Genomic DNA, 27,197 nt, shown 5'->3' with positions numbered 1-27,197 from the left:
TTTCAGTCACTGTCAGAGTGAACTAGGTGTTGGATGAATTATAGGTTTTATTATTATGCATTATTTCAATGGGAAACACAATTATGTCTTAATTTGAACCTGATGTGATATGGTCTGTGTTTTTAACGTCAAACATCTCTGATGATGATACTTACTGCATTTAACAGTATAGCTTGTAATGTAGAATAATACGTTTCCTTCTTAAAAAGAAAACAAATGTCCACTTCAACCTAAAACACGTTCAACATAGAGTTGAGCGCTATTAAGACTGTTGTGATTTATTTTATCTAAGTGTTGGCATGCTATACCTGGTTTCATATGTTCAACTACTGTAAGTGTGTATATTGTATATTAGCATGGCTGACAGAAAGAGTTGTATTTTTATAGCTAACAAGTATTGTTTAAAATGGATTTTTTTTAAATATTTGATTTAATAAATGTATTCACATATCTGCTGCAGATTTGTGACAGTTCAAACAGTGTTAGACTATATTTATAACACACACATAGGCTACGATTTATATACGTTTAAAATGAATTAACAACTGATGTTATCAATATGTCTGCATGTAGACTGAAAATATAACTAATTTAAATAGTCTTCAGAGAGTAATTGGATCTGCTCAGGGGGCGGACCGGACTACACACTGGCAACAACTGGATAACATATTTATTACTGGATTAAGTGGCGCACATTGAAGGCATGTAACATCTGGGAGGGGCATCTTTGCTGTGACAGTGTCGAGTCAGTTGGCTGTGTAGAATAGAGGGTTTTCATCCGGTGCAGAAGGGAAACCTTTCTTCTTTCTGAAAACAGGTCTGTAGATGCGCAGGGCTCCGACGCAGCGGAGGTCGAGAGGCTGCTGGTGAATTACAATTGGGATACGAAGCCACCATGAACGAGGGGCTTTTTTTATTTGTTGCGAATTACCGCACATTTTATTCATTAGAGCATTCTTCTGATGAGGATTTCGTCCTGTAGTCTCACACAGGAATGGTTTTTCTCGGCTTGGCTTTGCTACAGAGGACCATGGAGACCTCCGGTCATGCTCTCTGGTAAGAGGGGATTCTGCTCCAAGATGTCCTTCTCATCCTAACTGGGCATATGAATGAAAAGCAGTCAACACAACCTATATATTCTCTGTAAGAACAGCTTGGCCTATATAGGAGTCTACTAAGCGTTATTGTGAATTTTATTTATTTGGACACGTAGTATCCACCTTATCGTAAAAACCGGGTTTGTCATCGTGTCAGTCAGTGACACACCTGCGATATGTTATTGCTTCCATTAAGTAGTCCAGTGTGTTTCTTTATCAGCCGGTGCTGCCGTCTGCAACGGCTATGCAGATGAAGGATGGCTGCTGTTGCAGCCTCGGAAGTCGGGCTTAATGTGGGCACACATGCTCTCCAGACTGAGCTAAACAACACGCCTGTAAAATTAAATGCAAGGACTGTAAGAAAATGGAATGCAATGTGTCTCTCATTTGGGTTCGTATTGTCTTCCAGCGCCTGTAAACAGAGCAACATATTGTTTGTGTGGTACATTCATTAAAAGGCAGGAAATGCCAGGATTGCAACCACATCTGCATGAATTCAAACGGGCAGCTTTAAAAGAGTGAAAATCTGTGTCATGCTTCCTGGGAATACACAACTTCTCCCTGTTGCTGCATTGTTATGGAGCAAAATAGGCAGAAGCATGCTGCTGCTGCTGTCTGCTGGGCCTTATTGATTTCACTGTTCTCATTTATTAATACTGCTTGTTCTCATGCAGCAGTGTAAAGCCCTATTATTAACAGATTCCTGAACAAGGATGTCTGTCTGGTTCTGAAAAAACTCATCTAAATCTGTAGCAAGGTTCAGTCAGTGCCTTGAGGCTGATTCACTGCCAGTCCACCTTTGGTGTATTTGGGAAACACTTCACTGTTTTCAGAGGAGTGTTTTCCACTTTACTGCCGAGCATATTTAAAAGTGCTGATTGTTCCTATTTTGGGGTTCTTGTATTTTCCGGGGCTTTGAAATCATCACGGACCATTAGACTGTTTCCAAAGACATATGGTTTTGCTGTTTTATTGCAAGTGAAGGTAGGAGACCATTTATGCTTGCTTTCATCTTGATCCCTTTGGATTTTAACACATGTTGGTGTTTGTTTTCTCCCCTCTGTTCACTGTTCTGTTCAAATCCGTAGCATTGTACTCTACTTGTTTATGAATCACTCCCTGTGGTTTTCACGCTACCTTGAGTGTTACAATTCAATCAAACACCATGGAAGTAGATCTTGACCCAGATTGGTGCAAACACAATAGTATTCTTTTGCCATGTTCTTACATGGAGCACATCAAGGTGACACTGCTCCTTTTATTATGCCCTTAAGACGTGGACTGACATAATTTGAGCATCTGGTTCAGTAGTAGTTTACTGACATGCATGCATGTTTACAAGTGTGTTTACACTCTCACCCCCGATCCAGATCGAACCTTCAGCAAACCCTTTTACCTTTACCTTGTCATGGATTTAAAATTAAATAAAAGATGCCATTGGTTTCATCCAACGTGTCTCAGTGCTTAGTGTGTGAGCTCAGGGAATCAATTCCCAGACCTTATCAAGTGTTGAAAATACACCAGAGTGGCAGCGCAGAGAGAATTCACCCACATTTCTTCAGTTATAAAGAACATGAAAGCACAAAAGAATCAGATCAGGCTGTTATGCATGTATAGTAATGAATGGATGTGTATGGCTGTGGCTGCACATCCTAAGCAGTTCTGAACTCCCTCCAAAACCAACAAAGCGGATTATAGGCACAGTGGAACATGGAAATGTCTATGGAATACATACAGAAATACCTCCAGGTGTTACAGAGCAAAGGGAAAATGTATATGAATAATCCCCTCGGACGTTAGAGCCACATTCCTTTCTTTATTACTCCTCCCCACCTCAGCTTAGCAGAATCCAGGTGGATAGCAATCACCAAGATTGCTTTGTTTCACCAGTGGTAGTTGTGTCAAACGTGCAAAGGTGAGCGTCAAGGCCAGGGAGGAGAAATAGCTAGCCACACGATTGGTCAGTCCAAGCTAAGCTGCCCTGCTGTGCGCCGATAAGCGTGTTATAAATCAGTATTTCACAGAGCGCAAGAAGAGATCATATTAGTTGGTGGGGGGTTGGGGGCAGGGTCACCTGACCTTCTATAAACCCTCTACAGTTCTTTGGTTGGGGTTAGTCAGGTGGAGGTAGTTCAGTAGTAAATCCTCTGCATTGAGTCAGCTGTATGTTCTAACTGACCACGATCTTCTATTCATACAGTCATAAATGTAGTATGCCTTTTTATCTTTAGGTTATTGACATTTCTACTCTTCATCTTCATCATTACAATTTGCCCATGGGTGTATAATGTCCTTGGAGTTTGATATGAATGGCAGAGAGAGCATGAAGACAAAGGTCACATTACTGTTTTCTAACAAATAAAGAAAGTAAGGTTCAGAGGTTGGACGTGTCAAGAGGAAACACAGGAAGTGTAGTCATGGTGCACCATTGAAGGAATTGTGAGAACCAGATTTCCAACATGTTCAATGAAAATGTCAATGATACACAGTCTACAACACTGTTGGCCTAGTTTTAACTCCTCAGCGACAGTTTTGGGACCTTTGTACTTGTCTAACAGGAGCTAAATAGTTGTAACCCTTGTCTGGTTACCATGTGTAAGTTCACAACAGTAGCAGCTGTGTCAACACCAACAGTCAACATGAGGGCTGCCAGCCTCACCTGTCTGTAGTGAGCATGAGGTGGTATTTCAGCTGTTCTTTCTCTCTTGTCAGCTGCTCCAGTTTGCCCATTGACAGGACTAACAAACATATTGTGCATCCAATGCCAGTTGCAACAGATGGAGAAGCATCTACTGTAACATATTAAGACATGTTCTTCTGTAAGTCATGAATATATCTGTTCCATAAATGCTGTTGACAACAGTAGCCTGTTCCTGGGACTCCTGGGCCAGATAAAAGCTGACAGCAGAGATAGTGAATCTCTTTAAAAGCTGGGAGGCATCGTGTTTATCAAGGGATGAGGAAACTGGATATAAAACTGTTGCCGGTAGTAATTTAGCTTTGCTATGAATGTTGAGATCTAATATGTATGACTTCTAAGCAGAAGAGAGAGCATAGCAGTTCCTTGTTTGGACATGGTAGGATTGGACCTACCGTACAGGCTTTAGTGTTTAGCCCGTCGGACTTGAATATTAAACTCCTCGCTGATTTGCATTCGTGTGATGCGAGCTGCACAGGGGCAGCTCACTCATCGCACGGCTCATGTTTTAATCAACATGGCTCCCACAGTGCTATCTATACCGCCATCCAGCCCCTGATACCCCCCCCACCCCCCCACCATACACACACACGCTAAGTCAACATGTGTTTGACGATCGTGTTGCGTTCATATCTCTTGTATTCATATCTCCCTCAATCGTTCCTTTGATCTTTGATGCTGCTTTATCTGATTCTTCATTGTCCCCCATGTCTCCCGCAGGCTTCTCTCTGGAATGTGATGCAGTCCCGTGTTGTTATACCTGTACCTCCGCACACATCTGCACACCAGATGTTTAAGCAGTTAGTGCTTGACTTCAACCAGTGAGCCCACTGATCCTCTCAGGTGTGTTATTTGTTAGACTCAGTAGTAGTTAGAAGGGCGACCTGTTGCAGTTGATTGATTCTCACTGTTCCTCTAGCTCTTGTCATTCACTGAAGCGATGCTTATGTTTGTGGTAACCCTTGAGTGATGTGCTGTTTGAATGTAGGCTATGTATGTTTTGGTGCTAAGTGGTCACTACCGTGGTGTTTTGGGGATCTTTTACCAGAGATTGTGGCTCCTATTGTGATGCCATTTTCTTTACATTTCCTTTCTGTCATTTTTCACTCTGCTGGTGACACCTTTTCAATTTCAGCTTATCTATTGTAACTACTGCTGCCAGCATGCAACGGAAATCATCTTCTGTTGATTCCAAACAGCAACAACTGATGTTAGAAAGTTTTCCACAGCAATATTTAGTTTTAGAAGTAGGGAATGTAAAAGCTTCCATGAACTGGATATGCTCTGGGCTACACTAAAGTGAGACCATAACTTTTGTTGAACAGCTGGCAATAACAGGATAATGACAAATGCTAAAACATTGGCCATGTCATTGAGCGTCATGTCCACTGGTGCCAGCATCACATACTGGAAAAGCATACAGTACCAGTCAAAAGTTTGGACACACCTTCCCATTCTCTTGAATGAGAAAGTGTGTCCAAACTTTGACTGGTACTGTACATACAGAAGAGTGAGAGTGTGTTGCCATATAGAGTAGTACGTTGAGGAGAGTCAGTATGTCAGCAAACTTACCCAGTAATGTCACTTAAACAGCATTATTTATTTGCTAACTTTTTTTTTATAGATTGCTAACATTAGCTAACATTAGCCACCATCAGCCACTGGTCATACCAGACCATGTGAGGCTGTAGCAGCAAAACTGCAGCGTATTTAATTTAGCAAGAGTATGTTTTAGTTGCTCATAAATGTAACTTTTCATTAGTAAGAGGGAGAATGTGTTGTTTCTTCTTGAAAACTTACTTAGTCTTGCTTTAAATCACTGTATTAGCAGTTATAGCGTAACAAATCAAACTTGTATGAAATGGATTGTTAGCTTTATGAAGAGATAAAGCCCAGAGTTCAGAGAGTGAAAAGGACAGCACCAACTTTCCAAGCAAATGTTTTGGTTTCTGGACAAAGCCATTTTTAGGAGGCATGGCAGCATTTTGGCTCCAGCATTCAGCTGCCCAGCAACCATCCAGAGAAATACCAAATGTCTCTTTCTGTCTTCCCTTGACTGCTTCTCTCAGAGGGCTTACTGCTCAACAGAGCACAGCTGTGACACTGCTTTCTACATTCCCAGGTGAAAGTCCTGCTCAGTATATTAGATTAACTTAAAATCTGATCATCATGAACGAGGTTTTGTCTAACAGGATTCATGTGAGCTTTTGTCTGAGCGGCGGTCGTAACTCTGCCACTTGTTTAGTGTGAAAGGCTCCTACTTGTCTGTCAGTGGGAGGTCAAGCATGCTGGGGGTTTTCACACGTACAGGAGCAAACAGCAGTTACTGGTTCAGTTCCAGGACAGGAGCCAACGCAAACTGGGTAGAAGTATTTCAAGTATGTCTTTACACAAAGCGAGCCTCACTTTTTATGTTGTTTGAGTCAGGAAAACAGAACACTGTGTCTTACTGACCCCAAAAAAGCAAAAAGCTGGTCAGTTGTGTGCAGAGCTTTGAGACAGCTGCTCCTTTCAGCAGAATAACTGATAGATAAATGTTTCCTTTTGAAAGATGTGATGCTGCCAGAAGCAGTCTTTGGAAGGGTAATTTTGATTCAGCCCTTGAGGCCTTCCATTTAGATTTTATGATTTACTCGACTGGCAAGGAGACAGCAAGATGCTTGTTTATGGCAGCGATTTGTGAGCAGCGTTGAGTGAGGGGCTTTTGGCAGAAAACGCTAACGCTATTTTTGGATGTCAGGTCTCTATTGGGTATTCGGGAAGAGGCTTTGTTTGTAATGAACCTCTATTATGTGGGGGAAAGTGCACATGAAACATTGCCTGTTCAGGCAAGTGAAGGCAGCATTTCTTGTCTAAGGTTGTAAAAAAAAAAAAAAGTGTTTTATTCAGTTTGATTTTTTTCCACGTCAATAGAATTATCCGAGATGATCTGAAACATAGAAGCCATAAAACATAGTAAAGGTAATTCCATTGAAAGTGAGCTCCATGTAAACCTTGATATTTATGACAGCAGCAAAGAGGAAACCCCACTGAACATTGCATTTATTCCTCGCCTGTTATTTATTCCATCACTTTGCTTCTGGCTCTGTTCCTCTGGCTCTCTCTCCCTTTTGTACCAGTAACTATAGAGCTGTTGAGACATAAAACACACAGGGTTTAGGTTTCTCCCCCTCATTTCTCTTTATACATTATTAATGTTACTTTTCTTGTCTCATTTTTCCTCCTCTTTGCAAATTAATTGGTTGCTAATTGCGTCTGAGAGCTAATTTTAGAGTATTACTCACTTTCAGAATGTTTTAAGGTACAAGTTATTTAAGGCTTTTGCTGAACTTATGTTATTTTCTGAATGTTCGATAAAACTGGCTAAATGCATATTTTAAATATGGCTTTCTGTATTGTCAAATCGAGGTTTGTAGTGCTTTTAACGTAATGTAATGTTGACAGATTCTCTGACCTGCTGAGTTTCTGATGATTTGTGTATATTTTACATAGAAGAAAATATATTATTTCACTATTCTTTTTTTTACCAAGTTGAATTTGTAATACTTTTTTAAAAATCTTTTTAAGGATTCAGCTTTAGACACCTGATCAGAGGTGCAGTGGCTCCCCCTGATGGTACTTAGTGTCATCTGAAGTAGGAGACACCCATGTTTATCCACTGCTGACCTGCTAGAAATGCAACCATTGACTCTACACCTCAAGAGAACACATGGCTGATACTGCAAGGTTAGAGGGGGAAAGAAGACCAACAAATGTGTGTTGCTGTTGCATCTCAGCTGCAGTTAAATCTCAGTTTCTTTTCATCAGGTGAGGGCGTGGCTGGGTGTGTGAATTGTAAAGTCCCCAGAATTACATCACATGGAGGTCAAAGGACATGTGATCACATCCATGGGTTTGGGGGCTCCAGGTGAGTAATGACTTCTTGCGGATCCTGGTGTGAAGACACACTTGAATGTCTGGACAAGCCTGAAATGGCCTGGCAAATCTATCAGCTTGTGTTTTTTCTGACACTTCAACTGAATGAAAACAAAAGTGTTTTTCTCTAGGGAACAGCCAACTAGAAAAACAGCTGTATGTGTGAAGGCCTTTTGTTCACGTACTGTCACCACAGCTGTCAGATAATCTTATCAGATTACTGACTAACTGTGAACAGACATCATATTGTTAGCAACAGACACTTTAAAAGGCAACCATTGTGAAAGTGTAAAACATTTCCAAAAGACTGCATTTCTAATGTAATTAGACTATTTTAAACAGTAAAAGTAGTTTGAGTCTCACATGAATTCCCATGATATGACCTGAAATGTCCAGTCTATTATTTTTAATGCAGATGTTCTGAGGATGCCTTATGTGTGCTGTGTTGTGTAGATGTTCAAGGCTGCCAGGACAGCAAGCTGCAGGCTGAGAGGGTCGCAGCTCTGCAAGAGAGGAAGCAGGCCCTGGAGGCTCTCCTCAACAGCAGAGTGGGAGAGCTCAAACAAGTCTGTTTGCAGGAAGCAGTGAGTAGATCAGCTCTGAACCGTACATGACTCTGAATACAGTGTTCTCACTCCACACACCTCAGGTTTAGATGTTAAGTAGTAATCTATTGTGTTTTAACTGATGAGAGTGGTTTCATAATGTTTTTAATATTCTATAGATGTGAAACATTAGAAAAATCAGTACATTTTAATGTTTGAGCTGAGATTTAACTGGCAACTTGTTGAGAATCTGTTTTTTTTTTTAGATAAAAAAGGCTGGATATTAATATTTGCTTGATTGCTCCAGAGAACTTGTCGGCACATCTTAATAAAGCCCCAGCTGCCTCAGCTTTTCATTAACAGCTGCTTAACACATCTTGATGTTTTCAGCAGGATGTGTCGTGACTCACTCTCTCATCGCATGCTCTATTCTTGGGTTCACAAGTTGTCTTTTCTGTTGTCAGTGTAGCTAATTTAGAAGTTAGATGCACTACTCATCTGCAGAGTTACGCTGTTTCTGCTTTAGAGGTAAACTATGATGGTAACATTATTTCTTGCGTATCTATTTCAGAGCAGCGAAGCATTTAAAAGATGGTTTTATTGCGACTTAAAGTTACCTCTTAAGTGGTATCATTTATGCAACACTTTGAACCTCACAGGCAAGTGTGAAGAAGGATTTTAGTTACTGGAGGCTAATGAATGTCCTCTGCAGGAGCTGACTGGGAAGTTGCCACGTGCTTTCCCCCTGGAGACGGGGGAGAAACCACCAGTGGTGCAGCGCAGAGCTGGCCTGTCGCCCAATAGCAAGGCAGAGGTAAGTCAACACCTTGAATATCAATTGTGTTTACGCAGCAGCTGTATTGCCGTGTGTACTGTGGTCTAACACAGCTCGCTGTCCCTGGCTGCAGGATGAGGCTGCCCAGAGAAAGCAGATGAAAGCCATCTTCACCGGTGCTTTGTACAGACATACGGAATCAGACCGAAATGTCCCAAATAGCAAGAGGACAGTCCATCGGGGGTGTCATACAGGTAGAACTACACAGCAATCTAATGCACACTTGTACCAACATTTGTCAAAAACTGAAAAATCTGGAATAAATTCATAAAAATCATGAAACTTTTTAAGCTTTTCAAAAGCTCATGCAGCCATATACATCTATTTTAGTAAAGATTTAAAATTTCATGCTGTATTGTCTGAGCTGAATGTCTTGTTGTCTTTTAGAGGACACTGTCATGTCAGAGAGTACAAGCTCCATGTCAGACTCAACATCCCATGACAATGGTGAGTCAACTATATGCAAACCATCTCCCTACAGCTGTCTCTTTTTCTCATGTGTATTATACATCCACATTCATGATGAGCTTAACTGAAAGACATGTCAGCATAATTTCTAAAACAAGCAGTAGAAATAGCTTTATGTATTTGCCAGTGTTTTGCATTTCACATTCAACTTGGTGAGTGGGAGACTCATTAGCACTTGTGTTGTTAAGAAGCAGAATACGGAATCACATTACAGTTGTAAACCCAAAATAGCCTAGTTGGATCTTCATGCTTTAAATGAGAGTCATCTGTGAATGGGCTGCATTTCATGTCATTTGTTTGTTTGTCTCCTCCCAAAAGAGTCTTCTCCCAGTGTGGCTGCTGACCAGCGCTCCCTGTCGCAGCCCCGGCTCACTGTGGGCAGCCCTGACCACAGGATCAGCAGGAAGCTGTCTCCAGTAGAGATTTACTACGAGATGAGGACACGCCGCAACTCTGTCACGAGCTCTGTTAGGTACTTTTCTTAAATGCCGGCTGCGAGAGTCTTCTTGATCTGTCTGAGAGCATACATACATACATACTGTACTGTATGTGTGCACAATCATGATTGTTGTCATGTATCGGTGATAATCGGTAAATGCATCCATGTAATCTGGTGTTACTTTTCACAGCCCAACTCACTCTTTACCAAGAAGTGCATCTAACGTTGAAGGGAGAAGTGTTCCAGCTACTCCTCTGTTGGCCAGAACTGCTCCAATCAGCGTTCATGTCAGGTAATCTGTGATACTGGGCTGCTTCAGTCTATGTAGCACAGTTACAGTCCCCCCCCCCCACTGCGATTAGTGTCGATTAGTGTCATATTTAGCTACCAGCAAGGGCATTAGCTCAACATTTGGTCTTTAATCATAAAAATGGTCCCTTCTTAAGTGATTTTCTGTGAAATGCAATTACACAGTTTTGATTAAAACTGCTTTCAGTCACTCGTCTTTATCCATAGCTGCTCTGAGTCTTCTCCTAATGTAAGTTGTTGTTGTGCTCCATCTCTGCCTTAGGTCGGATGCGTCAGGGGGTAATGGGTTGAAGCAGTGGTCTGGCAGCCTGGATGTGCCATATATGATCCCACTGGCCCAGGAGGGATCCTCCTCTGACCATCGAAGCTGCCCTTACAGCTCCAGGGCCAGGCGCAGTAACAGCTCTGAGGCCCTGCTGGATAGATCGAGCCTCCCTGACGATCCAGCGCCCAGAAACGGGATGCACCCCAGAGGAGGGCCCTACAAAAGCTCAGAGACACTGACTGACGGCAAGCTGCGACACATTCACCTGGGCAGCCCTGAGAGACATGTGGACAGCTCTGTGGAACAGGCCAAACTGCGTCTGTCCATGGGAGGCAGGGGAGCCGGGGGAGGCTACAACGAGCTGCTGATGGACTATATCTGGGGGAAGCAGCAGAGGATGCAAGTGCAGCACCACCTGTACCAGTCCACAGGCAGGATCTGGCAGGACCTGCCCTCTCCTCGCTCCTCCACTGCGGCAGTGCCTCCCCATGCCAACGGCTTTTCCCATTCACAGGTGCACCTCCCAAGTGCTGCACCTCCTTACAGCCCCATGGTCCTCCGAGGGTCTCAAGCTGAACTGCGCAGGGTCAAAGTCACTAGAACCAAATCTTGTGGGCCCTTTATTCCTTTGCAGCAACATCCCCAGGACGCCATCCTGCTGTCAGCGTATGAGTCTCCCCTTCCTGCCTCTGGCACCACCACATCCTCCATCCCTAACCTGCACCCTTACCAGACCGAGCTGTCTGGCACCTCCTTTGGCCGCAGACCCCCACAGTTCTCTCTTCCAACCCCAGAGGACTCAACGCGAAGCCTGCATAAAGCCCTGGCTCTGGAGGGACTGAGGGACTGGTACCTGAGGAACGCCCTCGGCTATCCTCCTGCTGCCCCAAAGGGCCACGAGGCAGGCATCTCTCGCCTCTCACACCCCCACCCCCTGGCCCAGTCTGTTCAAGGTGAACCAGCCAACCTCCACAGGCCTCAGATACCCCAGTCAGCCAGCTTCCACGGTCACCCGCTGCATGGAAGGTCAGTATTTTTTTTTTTCTTCACCTTCTCTATTTTACACCTATATGTCTATTGGTGAGAATCATCACAGTGTTGTGAGCTATATGATGTTCATTTACACATCATAAAAACATATAAAAGAAATAAACCTAACCTAGTAGAAGAAATTTTGGATGTAAGATTTTAGCTGTGAGAAGCTATTCCACACAGTTCAGCTTATGATGTGTAGGAGTGTGTACAAAATGGTCTGATAGCTATATATCTAAGAGAACTGAAATACATTAAATAACAATGAGGCATCACAATGGACAGTAAAATTGTAGAAAAAACAGAGGCCTGTCAAGTTTGTCCGTGAGTGCACTTATTAATTATCTTGTAAATTACATAATTGTGGTGCTGACTATGGTTCGTACCACCGTAAGAATTTTGCAAACTATGAATATCAACATGCATGTTTGTACATACAGCCACTCAGTCAGTCTGCACCACTGAGATTTGCTTTAACTTCTGTCTCACTGGAAGCCGGCAGCCAAGGATGGTTCCATTACTCTCACTCTATCCCAAACCAATCCATCTATCATCCTGTGACTTTTACAATCTAGGTTGTTTTATTTCTGTTTGTGTTTGGTTTTTTGCGTTGTCAGCATTATCTCCTGCTGCTGCTGGCTGCCTCGTGCCAACATCCAGGCTCTCAATTGTGATTGTTTCCTGATCAAAAACACTCTCACATAGAGCTCATAGGCTTCCATGAATTGCCCAAAAAAGAAAATGAGTCATATTTACACAGTAAAACTTGACAACTTAAGAAATAAATTGTGGAAATGCATGCATGTTTCACATGAATTTTATGAATTTTCAAGGACATTCCTCCCTAAACTGCATTAGGGTGAAATAAAACTTTAATTTCAAGACTTATTCTCACTGTGGTTTTACCCTCCACTGCCTGCTTCTTGTTTGTGGCGTGCTGTATTGATTTGTGTTGCCTCCCCGACAGGTCGATGGAGTTCTCTCTCTATCAGGAGACTCCTCATCCACAGATGCAGGAGGCGACCCCAAAGGAACCCAGTGCAGACCCAGGCACCCTTGTCTGAAGCAGCAGAACACACACACACACACACACACACACACAAACACACACACACACCCTCTCTACATTATATGAGCAAAAACACTATAACCTCACATAGTCACACACACTTATACAGACAAGTTGATACAGTGTGACCTCAACTGCAAAGCAAAACATGGCAACCTCAGCAGAAAAAAGACTGTAATAAATGACAAACTGTAGCTGTACAGTGTGAAAAAGCCTTGGCAAGTTCCATGTGTTATAACTGATCCCACCAGTATATAAACTTCAAACCCAGGAGGTGACTTATGGTGCATCTAATAACAATATGGTCATGCTGTACTTCATATATCAATATTTCTGGTCCAACACGAGCAGTAAGATCCTTCCTAATAACCCTGAAAAGTCTCCCATATACTTTTTTACAGAATATATACAACTCTAAATTACTATTTTGTATCTTCTGAGATATAAAGAACAGTTATATTAAAGAGGTAATTTATTGCTCATTAATCGTGTGATATACATAGATGTTATACGAGCTCACGTCATTTGAAAAGTATTAATACATGCCGGTGAATGTGTGTTTGTAAACTATATAAAACGCAAAAAACATGCTTCAGTCTTCATCTGCCGTTAATTTCACAGCCATTTGTATTTTTCATGTTTGATAACTGTAACAGGCCATGAACTGTAGCATATTGGAGTAGTGAACGGGAGTGCCTAAATGTTCTAATGCAGCAACATAAATATTGGTTAGAAAACTTTAAAGTGCTTTCTAATAATCTGTAATGCTAGCATTAAGCCTTTGTGAGCTTAGTCGAATCAAAAACTGAAAGCAGTTCATGATGTCACTAAATTAGGGTATTTGGAATGATGTCATTTCTATTGTGATTTTTTTTGGTTGGTTTTCTAGATTCAGCTGAGTGCTGGCTGACAAATGTAGCTTTCTCTGTGTCGACCTTGACAGAATAATTAGATCAGTTTTAGGAAAAACCTGAGGGCTGTTGTGAGACCTACTGTATGGCAGTAGCACATGACTGTGTGACAACAATGTACTCTGTTCAAATCAGATTTTCTGCACTTAGTTGTGTAGGATTTGACTGTCATACACAGCACTTTATGAACATCTTAAGCCTTAATTCCCTATGAAATTGTCACCAAGAGAGATGACAGGCTTTAGGAAGGTTTTGACAGGGTTTATAATGGGGACAAATTAAGGAGAGTGAGTTTTGTCATCATCTGCTGAAGGTCTATCTCAGTGTTAGTCTGTATATAGCGTGGATTGGACTGATGAGTTACAAGCTGATATTTTATTCCCGTACTAACAATGTAATTTTTAAACTAACCACATAATACTGTATGTAATCACAAAAGCCTCCCCCACACCTTCTACCCCCAAGTGAGCACTATTTAATTGGTTGTAAAAAGTGAGGTTGATGGTGTGAACAGAATAGGGCTGCTGCAGTATTGTGAATAGCGGTGTGAGCAGGTCTCACACCAGAGAATATGAGAATTCACGCTGGCTGATTTTTGTATTTGTAATGATTTTAGCATTTCAACTCATAACATGTGCTTGATTTTTGTGTCATTTAAAAAAATTACTTGACTTTTTTTTTTTTTTTAAATCTGAGTAGTTATGCGTCATAATATATTTCTAAGTTTGTACTCAGAGTCTTGATAACACTCTGCAACTTAAACTTCAGAAAAATCAGAGTAAGAAATAAAATCCTATTTGTTGTGGTGTAAACAGAACTCCACATATTTTTTTTTAAGTGTTTAAATTTCTTTTCCATTTAATGTACTTGATCTTTGGCCATCTTGGGACTCATTTGAATGTAATTCTTTCTGTGTGTCATAAGTCTCATACTGTGTGATGATGATGTTTTCTACTCTGTTACAAACTGTAGCACACCATTGAATGTTACCTGGTTTCTTCTGCTGTCTGATATGTTCACATCCTCTCAGTATCCAGCTTCACAGAGCTTCTTCCAGCTGGTTAAAACCTGAAATCAAAGACCAAACTGCTGTGCACTGGGGGTCGTAAATGTATTTTTCATATAATGTACTCTGTAAGTTGAAAATAAATGATATAAATTTAGCTCTAAAGCAAATTTATTCAAACTATATTATATTTATGAACCTATAACATTTTGTAGCTATCTACTGTAGCTCTTTCTCATCAGTGCGGGAATTGGTAATGTGTGTTAAAACCATTTCACTCAGCAGTGTGACGTGTTAATATTTGATTCTTCTCTTTTTTTCGTCTTTAAGAGCAGCTGTTTTCTCTTTCCCTCCTCTCTTTATAATCAGGCCTATTAAATAAGGCTAAATAGGCCTGCCCTATACTGTATGTATGAGATTGTGCATTCATTCTACTAAATAAAGTGTCATGTTGAAATCAACACAGAAGGTTTGTTTATTGTAAGACATAAAGTACGTTTTGCAGAAGTAAAGAAGTTGTTCCTTTCTGTTTCTTGTTCTTTATTCAGAGCTTATGTAGCAGAAAAAGCATATGTGTAATTAATAACTGTTAACGATGGCTCTGGTCCATTTAGGTGTATCAGTCGGCCATGTTAGTGAACCAGCATGCAAAACTGAGTGGAGTGCAGCCCTTATTAATATTATTAATTACACCTGTGTAATCTGCTATATTAAGTCAACATGTCTGCTGCAATGTTCCCCAGCAACCTTTGTCACATCTCTCATTTCCTGTCAGCTCTCTACTGTCAGTAATAAATGCATAAAACTGCCCCCAAAAATAATTAGATAAAAAGAAAAGGGCCTATTTGGCATATTACATAAAGTCATCAAACTTAATGTACTAATAAAAATGATAATGGTCTTACAGGTAGTAGGGAGATGACAATCAAGCACAGTCTGTATTCACTCATACAGTCCTGAGAAGCGGCCTCATCAGTAAAAGTAAGTGAACACCTGTGTTGGTGGACCTATGGGTGTTAAAGGGCTTTAAACTGTTTCAAGAGGGGTTTTTTGGTGAACTCTTCACTATAGTCCATAATCTTATAATAATCTCAGAAGCACTTGTTTAGAAAGAGTTTAAAATTAATTTTCTTTTGATACACAGATTTACAAGAGTAATATTGACCTTATGTGTTCTGGTATTTTTTTTTTAATCTGCTGTGGCAAATTTCTTCAAGGTGACCTGTAGTATGTCCACACTATTAAATAATAAGTGACATGTTCTTTAGTACAGCAGATGCTATTAACTTTTAAAAAATCTGCTCTAGTATCACTAGTAGCCTATATACAGTAATATTTTTAATGTGTCCATTAGGACCCGGTGTGATAGGTGTGAGTGTAGCATCCTTCTAAATCCTGTATTTGGATAGGAAAGTCAAAGCTAAATAAATAAATAAGAGAATGATCTCCTCACCGCCTGTGGAAATAGTGCTGGTAGCCACATAGTGATAGATGCAGCAGCAACATGTAGCTGCAGCACCAGCCGGTAGCAACATGTAGCTGCAACCAGAAGCAGCAGCACCAGCAGCTGGCAGCAGCTATTTCTGGACCTGAGTGTTTTTCAGTCACACAGAGCAGAGTTAGGGGCAGAGCATGTGAGGAGGGACTCTGCTGTCCTCGTTCCAGGGTGGCTCGTTTTATTTCCCGCGTTACAAATATTAAAACTGGATATAGGCTATCACACACAAGGGGGTAAGTAAGCTCCACCTCTAATATTGAGTATTTATTATGACTGAATAAGGCTCACTGAGTATTTCTTTTACCAAGTCTCATTATTAAAACCTGCAACATGTGCTGCACTTTTTTTAGTCCTGCACTAGAATAAACTAGACTTCCTGCAAAAACCTTCAAAATAAAATTATTGACTTGGTGTCGCTGTGGGAGCAAAAGGCAACAGAGGTCAATTAAGAAATGGAAAGTATACACAATATACAAAATGCAATTTATAAAACAAGACATATAAACATAAGGGCTCAAGCTAACTGTCAACCAATGCAGAGGAATAACCTATACAAAGTTTAGCTACCTGTAAGTGTCATGAATTAACTGGCAAAGTAAAAACAAAGTTTCATGGAGCAATAACTCTACCTTATATGAATATTTGAACCTAAAAATGTAGCAGGTGTGTAAAAAAGAGCTGCTACTAATAGTTTTTTAAAACATTAGTAGCAAGGCCTCCATAGGCCTTCTTTTACCATCCGTGTTGTTAATATAAGTAAAGCCAATAGTTTTGATCCCAACTTGAAATTTTTCATTTACCCAAGGTGACAATAGCAAGGTGACAATAAGCATATTTGAATATTTGTAGCCTCTAAAATATTCAAACAAACAAAAAGCTAAACTGTGTAGTGCATAAACACCAGTTAGGTGTATATTCGTTGTACACTGTATTTTAATTTAACATGTGTCAGGACTCTCAGGTTTTATCAAGTTAATCCAGATGTATCGCTAGTAGAAATTTTAGACTTTAATTTTGAAGTACCAGTAATACATTGTTCTATTTTTTAATTTAATGTCAGATGACTTTTACTACCTCCTGAGAGATCCATTACTGAAAGTATACAACCACCAATAAATCTATTATCAATTACTGAGTACAGTAAGAGCAGTCTTTATAAAAGAACTGTCCCAGCCAGACGTCCTTCAAGGAACATGAACTAATTTGAATTGCCAGCTTCATGCTTACAACGGAGGCTCCCACACTGCAGCAGTCAATGCAATATCAGGAAGAGTTCAGTTGCAGTTGGGCCAGTGTCAGGAGCTATTTACGTTGACATGCCATTCAACAGCTAAAAATAAACATACACATTCACTGGCTCCTTTGAAATGTCATTTCAAACAGCCTACTGCAATCAGTGTTGAAAAGTGGCACAAACAGACTGTGTAATAGACTGGTTAGCTTGGGTCACACAGCTACATCTACCTGAGCAGAGTGTGTGTGTCACTGAACTGCTGCAGTGTCCACACAGACAGTGTTGCTGCTGCTGCCAGATCTATCTTTCTACATAGTGTTGAACTTTGATAATGGGCATCAATAATAGAATGTTTCATATCATTTCATTATAAACTTCATTTATGTTTAGTTCAGACAGAAAAAGGTTAAGAAGCGTGTGCTCAAATAATAATATGTGTGGCTTTCTTTCTGACGGGCATGGTGGGGTTGGTTGGGGATACTTCAGTCCTCACACAGGACAGGGTTTTTTTTAATCGATTATATTGATTATTTCCGCCAGTTAAACCCCCGCTGTCACAGCTGCAAGTGAAGAAAATCCCTTCAGAGATCACCAAGTTCCCCAAACGAGCCAAACACACTCCGACAAACAAACCTCCAAACTAAATGACAACAGATATGGAAAATAACAACACCTAATCTCCGTCTGCAAGCAGTTAAAACGGCAGGCGGGAGTCCCGGTTTGAACTAATATCACAGAAAGCGAGCAAAAAGGCCGGAAGAAAAAGAAAAAAAGAGGGACAAAGCAGAGAGAGATAATGATGGAGGATGGCGAGGGGGAAATCAGTCTTTCCAGTCTTTCTTGATAGTGAGGCTCCACTCCCAGGAGAGGTGAAGCTCCGTGTGTCACCGACCCTCCGCGCTGGAGTTCCCCTCCAGGGAGGCTCCCTGCCCCGGCGTACACCTCGCAGGTTGACCCGCAGTGGTGACACTTCATGTCTGTGACATATTCTACAGATACAGACTTTGAAACTATAGTGAAAGGTGTAATGTTGCTGGTATGATGTAAATACAAACATCAACAGATCATTTTCACTGTCTATTTTCGCTGAGAACCGCGTATCAAGCGGAAAAAAATAGGCGAGAGCGCCGCAGCAGCGGGCTGTGTAGTTGTTTTAATCATGGGCGCCGATATGTGTGTCCCGGCCATTGACTGTATATAAATATGGACAACGCGCCGCCACTTCCTACCGCTATGCAAAAGTGAAGCCAAGACATCTCCTTTCCGGAAGCTGCCATCTTGCTTGCGTGACGTCATTTGGAGCCAGAGTCTGCGCTTTAGAGTCGGGCGGCGGGATGACACGCCCCCTCAGCCGTCCCGCTGCCTGACGGAGGTTTGAGAGCGGTTTGAACAACTTTCATAGGAATGAACGGGCCCCGCCTCTGACGCTGTATCCAGATCTCTTTATACATACATGGGTCGTACTCAGACCTATGTCTATATGTCTATGATTCACACCAAATATGGTCCCTCCGCTAACGCTTGTACGCGCGAACCCGAGCATCAGACTCCTTTTCCTGTGTGCATGAATGTCCAACCAGTAAGGTATGACCCTATTGTTTTTCGTGTGTTTTTTGTCTTTCTCTTTCCTCCTTTCTTTCTTTCTCTCTTTCTTTCTCTCTTTCTTTTTCTTTCTTTCTTTCTTTCTCTCTTTTTCTTTCTTTCCTCCTTTCTTTCTTTCTCTCTTTCTTTTTCTTTCTTTCTTTCTCTCTTTTTCTTTCTTTCCTCCTTTCTTTCTTTCTTTCTTTTTTCTTTCTTTCTTTCTTTCTTTCTCTCTTTCTTTCTCTCTTTCTTTTTCTTTCTTTCTTTCTTTCTTTCTTTCTTTCTTTCTTTCTTTCTCTCTGTCTTTCTTTCTTTCTTTTTCTTTCTTTCTTAAGACAGAGGACTACTGTAAAACAGTAGTCTTCGCTTAAGGGTGAGGACTCTATTGTTTTTCATGTGTTTGATTGTTTGTTTGTTTGTTTGTGTCTTTCTTTATTAGGGCCTGAGCACTGAAGGTGCAAATGCGCTATTGTATTTCGTGTATTTGTTTCTCTATTATTGCGAGATTTGACCCCCTAAATATGCTCAAAAACTCACCAAATTAGAAAATAGAGCTGAATATGCTTATTACAGTTTGGTGTGTAGATGGGGCTGTGTGTACTGAGGGGGAGGACGGTCTCTCTCTTAATGAGGGGATTTCACAAGAAGGGTACTCTAAAATCCTCCTCTCCAAATTGTCCTGGTGATGTCACTCCCTCAGTGCTGTGAAACATTCTGCGATTGACACTGATTATAAAATCACAAGAGGAGCAAGAAAAGACTTTAAAACTCAGACTCTAATATCTCAAAAACAGTAAAAGACAGAACAAACATGTAAATTCAAGATTTGTAGGTCAAAGTCTGTGAAGTCTGTATCTAAAACTATGTGGAAGCAGTAAATGTTCAAAAAGGTGTGGGTTCGCTCACACTCTCTATTCCAATATATGAATATTTTTCTGTGTCCTGCTGCAGTTACTTATTGTCTCTACACACCTGACAGTATACATGTCAATCAAACTTTCAAAATAAAAGCACACCACATTCGTGAGAAATATATTTTTAAAAGGCAAAATGATCTGATCCCGACGGGCCAGAGTGCGAGGTCCCGGCCAACGCTGCTTGCAGCTTGAATTAATACTGTTACTGGTAAATAGACACTGATAGATAAGCCACATCAAGATATCTGATTACATGAATATATTCTCATTACATTATGTTTAGCAACTTTGCCAGCAGTGTGTTAGTGTTCGTAGTTGTGTAATCCTGTCTCTGTTTAGGGATATCTGGTTGTGTAGCTGTTAATTGCAGTAGTTTAAGAAACTCTCTGTTACATCTCCATTACTATACTGCTCTGTTACTGCCAGAGACAAACAGTGAACTCTTGTTTCAGAGATTTAAGCGTGATTCAAGAACTCTATTTTTGAAAGCATGCACATTTCTTTCTGTTGCAGCTCTCTCCAGTGCCATCTTCAGCTGTGCTTGAACACACCCGGCTCCAATCGAACATGTCATCATCATATGCTGCTGCTATATCAGCCCTTATTTCAACCGGCTCTCTTGATCCACCCATCAAACCCAGCCGTCCTGCCCCACGCACAGCTGGAGGTCCTAAACCTGCCTCCTCGCCCCTCACTCCCTCCCACCGCCCTCCAGCTGTTGAAGTACACCCTCAGTCACCTGAGCTTCTGGCATCTTATGATGAGCACCAGGAGAATCCTGCAGACTATGGGATAGGTAGGCAGCCCCCCGAATCTAAATCCTGACACGCTGGTTAAGCTCACCTTGATGCGGATGACACATTGTGTTGCAGGTGGTTACTACTCTGTAGAGATTGGAGAGATTTTCGTTGACAGATACCAAGTGGTCAGAAAGTTGGGATGGGGTCACTTCTCTACTGTGTGGCTCTGCTGGGATATGGAGTAAGTACAGGATTGATCTTATGACTTTTCATATATAAAACATCATATAACTTAATTATAGACTGCCATTATAATTTGTGTGCAGGAAGGGGCATTTTGTGGCTCTGAAGGTGGTGAAGAGTGCTGAAATATTTACAGAGACGGCGCTGGATGAGATCAAACTTCTTAAATGTGTCAGTGAGATCTTCACATTGTTAAATTGTTGTTGTTGTTTTTTTTTTTTAGATATGTACTTACATTTTTTTTTGTCATTTTAGAGTATTCATACAATATAAAAGTAGTAGACTTGGCCAGAGTGTTGGCAATGTGTGTGAATGTCAGATCAACACTGTGGTGGTTGTTGTGTTGGAGTGACAAAGCTTTGCATTTTACAAAGCTCAATCTGAATTTTCCCCAGAAAGCAATATTAATGTCTAATGTCATTTCAAAATCTCAGTTCCCAGGTTTGGTAACATCTTATAATGAAAGAAATGTATCATGGGGAAAAGATGTTCACAAGTCCCCCTATTTAGCATTAGCAGTATATAAATAGTTAATAAATGGCTTTACACACTGTAATGTAGTAGTAAGCAGATATAAATGTTGATTAATGTGCGATAACTCCTCCCGTGGGCACCCATGAGTGGAGGCTGTTGTATAAACAGATAACAGTTGAAATAATATAAAATATGTCTTATACATAGGAGAAGTTATTATTGTTGACAAACACTGTACATTAATAAAAACTTAAAATGTCCTTATATCTGCTTATAACTACAATATATTGTGTTTATTAAATGTGTATACACCAAGCGTTAGCACTTACTCAGCTTCACAGTATCACTCCGTTACATCTTAATCATTTTCATACATTTAATCTTTTGTTGATATTGTGATATATATTGTGAATATTTGACTGTCAGGTAAGGGACAGCGACCCTAAAGATCCTAAACGTGAAAGAGTGGTGCACCTCATTGATGACTTCAGGATCTCAGGAGTGAATGGAGAGCGTATCCTTTACAGAGACGCATAACGTCCCCCCGTAATCACCTTCTCTGTAACCTGTGAGGCAAATTATTTTGTTTACAAGTTTGTCTAGAGACATACAAATGAAACCATGATCTTACCCCACCCACCTAGTGCCATAGCAGCACAGACTGTGTCCATGTGTTTTAGCCTTCTCCAAATACTCAAGCTGTATGGTATGAAACAGTGTCCTTAATTGCTCACCAGATGTGTGCATGGTTCTGGAGGTGCTGGGCCACCAGCTCCTGTGGTGGATCATCAAATCCAACTACACTGGTCTCCCCCTGCCCTGTGTTAAGAGCATCCTCAGACAGGTGCTGTGTAACCCTTCACTCCACCTTTAATCCTCTTCTTTGTCTTTTACAACTGACTGAGCTCTTTGTAGTGAACACATTATCTTCTGTTTTTGTTCCCCATGGGCAGTGACAGTGACTCTATTTTCTCTCCTTATCGCAGGTTCTGCAGGGTTTAGATTACTTGCACACCAAATGCAAGATTATACACACAGACATCAAGCCAGAGAACATCCTCCTGAGAGTTGACGAGGCTTACATTCAGAAACTGGCGGCGAACACCAAGCTGTGGCATCTGCCGATGTCCTCTGCTTTCACCAGATCCTCAGGTTAGTGATGCTCCATTAGCAATCATGTAGGCTTGATACAGATCCTCTGTAAAATCCCAGAGGAATACGTTATGTGAATATGCAGAGTAACACGCTGATGGAAGGATTTTTTTTTTTTTTACTGCTGTCGTCTTTCCACTTTTCTTTCACATTTTGTCTCTTGTTTCTCCTGCTTTTGCTTTCACTTTCTGCCAGTGAAAAGAAGCTCCAGAGAAAAACAGGTGTGCAACTATAAAATGTGTTCTTCTGTTCATTATTTCATTCATTTTATTTAGACATTTGTATTTCTTTTACAACTGCATTATGACCTGTACCTATCTGCCATGACCTCCTAAGAGTCTGTCCAACTTATTGGGGAAGCTGACTGGGGTCTTCCATACTCTTGGGGAGTGGGTAAGATGGATTTTCTTTTTGGTTTTGCACTTGAACCTTTTAAATTGCATCTCGACAACACCTAAAACCTGGAACAATCTGGAGTGTATTTGAATTTGTAAAAACATAGGACATCAAACTTTTTTCAACTCACTTAAGTCAGATTACAGTCCTAGACAAGAGCACTGCATGTACAATTCTGTTGGCATGTTTGATATACTCATAATGGCTGTGATGCTCAAGAAGGAAGATATTTGAATCCTAATCATACACACACCAGCAACACAACATTTTTTTTATAAATAAAAAGAAAGCAGGTGTTACATTGGGATCTGTAAGGACAGAGAACTCTTTAGAAGGTTGGGGTCCAAAGCAGGTATTCACCATACTCATCCTGCTGTACTATTCTGGCTATCACACTTTGACCCTTAAGAGACAGTGGAAATCCCCAAACAATATTAGGAGGTTATTACAGTTTGCAACATAAACTTAATACTATATATTTGAAGGAAACACCTTTATGGCTTCTTTCTGCACTGGCGTCAAGACAAGTGTAGAGCAAATTACCAGGTTAGATAACAAGAAATACATATAAACATCGCACAAAAAGTAAGTAAAGTGATTGAAGTTTGAAGAAACAAGACATATTGGCAATTTAACAATTTATCCATTTAACAAACAGGAGCCTCAGTAGCGTGTGGAAGAACCATACACAGCCACAACAGCCTGGCACCTCCTCCTCATGCTGGTCACCAGCCTGGTCACACTCTGCTCTGGGATGGCATCCCATTCTTCAATCAGCATCTGTCGCAAGTCAGCCAACGTGGATATGTTGGTCACTCTGGCACCAACAGCACGCCCAAGCTGATCCCACAAGTGTTCAATGGTGTTGAGGTCAGGACTGCTGGCAGGCCATTCCATCCTTTCCACTCCTAAATTCTGGAGGTAGTCTCTGATAAACCCCACAAACCGACAAATGCAGGGAAATAAACAGGCTTTCCAACGGTATAAGATTTATTGCCACAAAGCATTGTTACAACAAAGAAATAATCTACCAAACACAAATTTCCTTACTTTTTGTGCGATGTTTATATTACAGTATTGGACATCTCCTATATTCAAAATAAAAAAATACTATAATTGCCACAGCTAGAAGCCAGAGATAGAAACAATGAAGTAGTCCATGATTATATTTCGCATGTTTTTTATATTCTCTCTTTATGAATGTTTTTCAATATGCAGAGAAACAGCTTCAAAATTTCAGCTTCAGGATTCACTAATTATTTGCATACCATAAACACCTATGGGGGAAAAAACTATGAAAACAGGGGATAAAATGGGTCCATAAAAGTTCAGAGTGCGTAATACTTCTTTAATTTATTAATGATAGAATGAAAATGTGGTGCGCTGCTGTCTGCTGCAGTGTAATTTTTGACCACAAGGGGCACTAAAATCATACATTTTCTAATCTCACACATTTTAGCTTTGATTTGCATGACGTGCAAAACATGCAAATCATGATGTTATTGTGATTATTCATTTAGTATTTTTCATGTACATTTCTTACTCCATGCTCGCCTCTGATTGTTAACTTCACCCCGGGTCCAGTCCAGCAGGGTCTCCAGGACCCAGATTAACCGACTGACAAGGAAGGACAGGAGACGACGCGGACAGGAGAGTGCATCTGACCACAATCAAAGAGACAAACCTCATGTGATGTTTGCTGATGTCACTGCTCCCTCTAGCACCCCTAGCTCCCCCTGTCACTCTAAGCTTCAGGGTCCTAACCTCACCTTGAGGAGACACACCCTGCTGTTGGAGGATGGACTGGACTCAGCTCCTCACAGCTACAGACACTCCATCTGCTCATTTCCAGATCTCAACAAAACTGCTCCTGTCTCTGGCCCGAGATCACTGTTATTACATCAGACTGCAGACAGAGAGCCGCCTCCACCTTCACCTTCCTCTCCACATGGTTAGTGTTATGACATTTGTGTTTTTTATGATGTCAGCATTTATGATGTTCCTCTTCCTGTGGTTAGTAGCAGTTAGAAGAACCTCTGCTTTGTTTGGCGTGTTTATATGAGCTACATGAGATTTTATCCTAGAGTTTATCCTAGTCTTCTTATCAGTCTTCTTCTTCTATGTATGTCAGGTATCAGTGACTCTGATGTACTTCTGGACCTACTGAAGCCTCAGAATGCTGATAAAATTCTCATCAAGATTGCTGACCTGGGCAATGCCTGCTGGGTGGTGAGTGATCATTCAACAGGTGATCTAAAAGAGAAAAACTATAAAATCTGCATACCTCATCTATGGCAACATAATCCTCCACAATCCATAATTTATTTTGACAATAGAAACATTTTCAATTGGCATCTGGATCTCCTGCACCTCACACATGCAGGAGCTATGAAGCGAATCATAAGGTGTTTTTATAAATGGCCACGAGTCTAGTTTATAAAACACCTCCATCTCATCCAATACGACAGGTGCTTTCTGTAGACCACAGTCTGACAGCCATATTTACTGTGCGCTCCAGTGAAAAACAGCTGCCATATGTTTCCAGTGAGACAGGACTGTGTGGGCTGACTGAGAGAGATGTACAGTTTAATCTTTTGTGTTACAGTACTACTACTAGGTTGTTATGCTTCTTGTTTTATTTGGCAGAATCAGAGACAGAGACAATGATGTTTTAAAAACATGTTTATTAGGAATATATTTTAATTAGCTTTGTACTGGTTGATGGTATGTTTTATTATGATATTGAGATATTATAATAGAATAATTATTGAGATAGTATCATATGTCATTATGGCATGATAATCATATCAGACTAATTAAGAGAGAAAAAGTTTGTAATAACTTGTAAAATAATTTGCAGAAGAAAAATAAAGAGTCGTTCATTCAAGAGTTCATTCATTATGACATAACTGATCCTCATACATTTTTGATTTGGGAGCTACAAACGTATGGACTCTAATTGCCCATCTTAGGAAAATGTCTGATATTTTCTGAGAGACTATAGCTTCTTGTATTCTGCCCTCAAGTGCAGCACTCTTAAAGTGAATACATTATTTCAGTGTCTGCAACCACATCAGTTTATTAGATTGCAGACTTGTTGGAGACAGACTGTATCTCCTATCAGCTGACTAAAAGCCACTTTGTGGATAGTAGCCCACAAAGTGGATAAGAGTCATAGTTACAGTTGATTTTATAGTGGAACATTACATTTTATCTCTCTTGTCCTTCAGCACAAACACTTTACTGAAGATATCCAGACATGTCAGTACCGTTCTGTGGAGGTCCTGATAGGCGCTGGCTACAGCACACCGGCTGACATTTGGAGCACTGCTTGCATGGTGAGCAGGGTACTTACACACGTGTGTGTAGATGTGTATTTTTATAAAAAAAAATGTAATTTCTCCTTTTTTAAATACATTTCACTCCAGCAAATGCATTTCTAAATTTGTCACAACTGTCTTTTTGTCCCTTTTTGTATACTGTAGGCTTTTGAGCTGGCCACAGGGGACTATCTGTTCGACCCCCAATCAGGAGGCACATTCTCCCGCGAGGAAGGTTTGTTTTGTTTATTGCATCTTTTTTTGTCCTTGACTGAATGAAATATGCTTATAATGCAGTATCTGCCGCTGTCCCTTCAGATCACATTGCACACATCATTGAGCTGCTGGGACCTCTTCCATCCCAGTTTGTCCTCTCAGGGAAAAATTCCAAACGGTACTTCAACCGTAAAGGTAAAATGTACTACTCCAAATATAATACCTTATTTAAAAAATTACAAAAAAGTTCATTTGTCTGCAGCTGTGATCAGCTGTGATAGTTAACATCTGTATTGGCAAAATGAATCATTTTTACCCTGTCCAGGAAAACTGCGACAAATCTCAAAGCTGAAGCCGTGGAGCTTGTTTGAAATCCTGCTGGATAAGTACGAGTGGCCTCAGGAAGAAGCTGTCCAGTTCAGCTCGTTCCTCCTGACCATGTTGGAGCTGCTGCCAGAGAAAAGAGCCACAGCTGCCCAGTGTCTGAAACACCCTTGGCTCACCTCATAGACACACAGGCTCTGTCTTGTTCAGACATCAGTGGACTAGCTCTCAGTTCAGGAGCAGCCTTGGACACATTGGATATGACAGTGGACCTGGTCAACTGTGGGATATACAGTAGTGGTGTGGTGCTGGCATCATGAGCACAGCTTTCATGAATATTTACTAGCCTGAGTAAGAGCCTTTACCCAGCCGGGTTGTTTGTTTTTTTAGTATTTTAATGGCAGTCATATCTAATTCAGGCACAGCAATAACCAAGAAGTTTTGTCTTACAGGGAACATGCTTTCTAACATGATCACAAGGTTCTTGAGTTTCAATAAATTGATATAAAATTA

General features: G+C 40.8%; 2 protein-coding genes and 1 long non-coding RNA gene across 8 annotated transcripts; 2 read left to right on the top strand and 1 right to left on the bottom strand.

Annotated features, from left to right (window-relative positions):
• Nucleotides 1-676: 676 nt before the first annotated feature.
• ccdc120b (coiled-coil domain containing 120b) lies at nucleotides 677-12,667 on the top strand. 2 transcript variants are annotated; one of them, XM_042406420.1, is made up of 12 exons: nucleotides 677-1,056; nucleotides 4,516-4,638; nucleotides 7,363-7,521; nucleotides 7,603-7,702; nucleotides 8,164-8,294; nucleotides 8,968-9,069; nucleotides 9,164-9,284; nucleotides 9,478-9,537; nucleotides 9,877-10,030; nucleotides 10,188-10,289; nucleotides 10,569-11,597; nucleotides 12,571-12,667. In XM_042406420.1, the coding sequence occupies exons 4-12, from the start codon at nucleotides 7,654-7,656 to the stop codon at nucleotides 12,665-12,667; spliced, it is 1,845 nt and encodes a 614-aa protein (XP_042262354.1). In that variant the 5' UTR covers nucleotides 677-1,056; nucleotides 4,516-4,638; nucleotides 7,363-7,521; nucleotides 7,603-7,653. The 2 variants fall into 2 exon arrangements, with proteins under 2 accessions (XP_042262354.1, XP_042262355.1); XM_042406421.1 differs by lacking the exon at nucleotides 4,516-4,638.
• On the bottom strand, nucleotides 11,944-18,608 carry LOC121894088. Its single transcript, XR_006095478.1, has 3 exons — nucleotides 18,551-18,608; nucleotides 14,574-14,651; nucleotides 11,944-12,663 (listed from the first exon to the last, which is right to left on the bottom strand). It is a non-coding gene; the product is annotated as an uncharacterized LOC121894088 (long non-coding RNA).
• On the top strand, nucleotides 16,191-27,197 carry LOC121894085 (SRSF protein kinase 3-like). Of its 5 annotated transcripts, none has more exons than XM_042406423.1 (15): nucleotides 16,191-16,320; nucleotides 20,333-20,615; nucleotides 20,692-20,800; nucleotides 20,886-20,973; nucleotides 21,703-21,790; nucleotides 22,014-22,120; nucleotides 22,263-22,428; nucleotides 22,624-22,649; nucleotides 22,765-22,821; nucleotides 24,409-24,775; nucleotides 24,956-25,053; nucleotides 26,055-26,162; nucleotides 26,310-26,379; nucleotides 26,463-26,555; nucleotides 26,686-27,197. In XM_042406423.1, the coding sequence occupies exons 2-15, from the start codon at nucleotides 20,387-20,389 to the stop codon at nucleotides 26,868-26,870; spliced, it is 1,791 nt and encodes a 596-aa protein (XP_042262357.1). In that variant the 5' UTR covers nucleotides 16,191-16,320; nucleotides 20,333-20,386; the 3' UTR covers nucleotides 26,871-27,197. The 5 variants fall into 5 exon arrangements, with proteins under 5 accessions (XP_042262357.1, XP_042262358.1, XP_042262359.1 ...); XM_042406424.1 differs by lacking the exon at nucleotides 16,191-16,320 and adding an exon at nucleotides 16,328-18,270; XM_042406425.1 differs by lacking the exon at nucleotides 16,191-16,320 and adding an exon at nucleotides 16,328-18,296.

Source organism: Thunnus maccoyii, chromosome 3, assembly GCF_910596095.1.
Source record: "Thunnus maccoyii chromosome 3, fThuMac1.1, whole genome shotgun sequence".
NCBI classification, from domain to species: domain Eukaryota; kingdom Metazoa; phylum Chordata; class Actinopteri; order Scombriformes; family Scombridae; genus Thunnus; species Thunnus maccoyii.
This window is presented reverse-complemented; position numbering and strand designations above follow the sequence as displayed.

Bases quoted from the DNA above. Each gene is read 5' to 3' on its own strand.
- ccdc120b (XM_042406421.1), top strand. From the start codon at position 7,654: ATGGAGGTCAAAGGACATGTGATCACATCCATGGGTTTGGGGGCTCCA. The intron at 9,538-9,876 runs GTGAGTCAACTA...TCCTCCCAAAAG, and splicing joins CTCAACATCCCATGACAATG to AGTCTTCTCCCAGTGTGGCT. The intron at 11,598-12,570 runs GTCAGTATTTTT...CCTCCCCGACAG, and splicing joins GGTCACCCGCTGCATGGAAG to GTCGATGGAGTTCTCTCTCT.
- LOC121894085 (XM_042406423.1), top strand. From the start codon at position 20,387: ATGTCATCATCATATGCTGCTGCTATATCAGCCCTTATTTCAACCGGC. The intron at 24,776-24,955 runs GTTAGTGTTATG...TATGTATGTCAG, and splicing joins TTCACCTTCCTCTCCACATG to GTATCAGTGACTCTGATGTA. The intron at 25,054-26,054 runs GTGAGTGATCAT...CTTGTCCTTCAG, and splicing joins TGGGCAATGCCTGCTGGGTG to CACAAACACTTTACTGAAGA.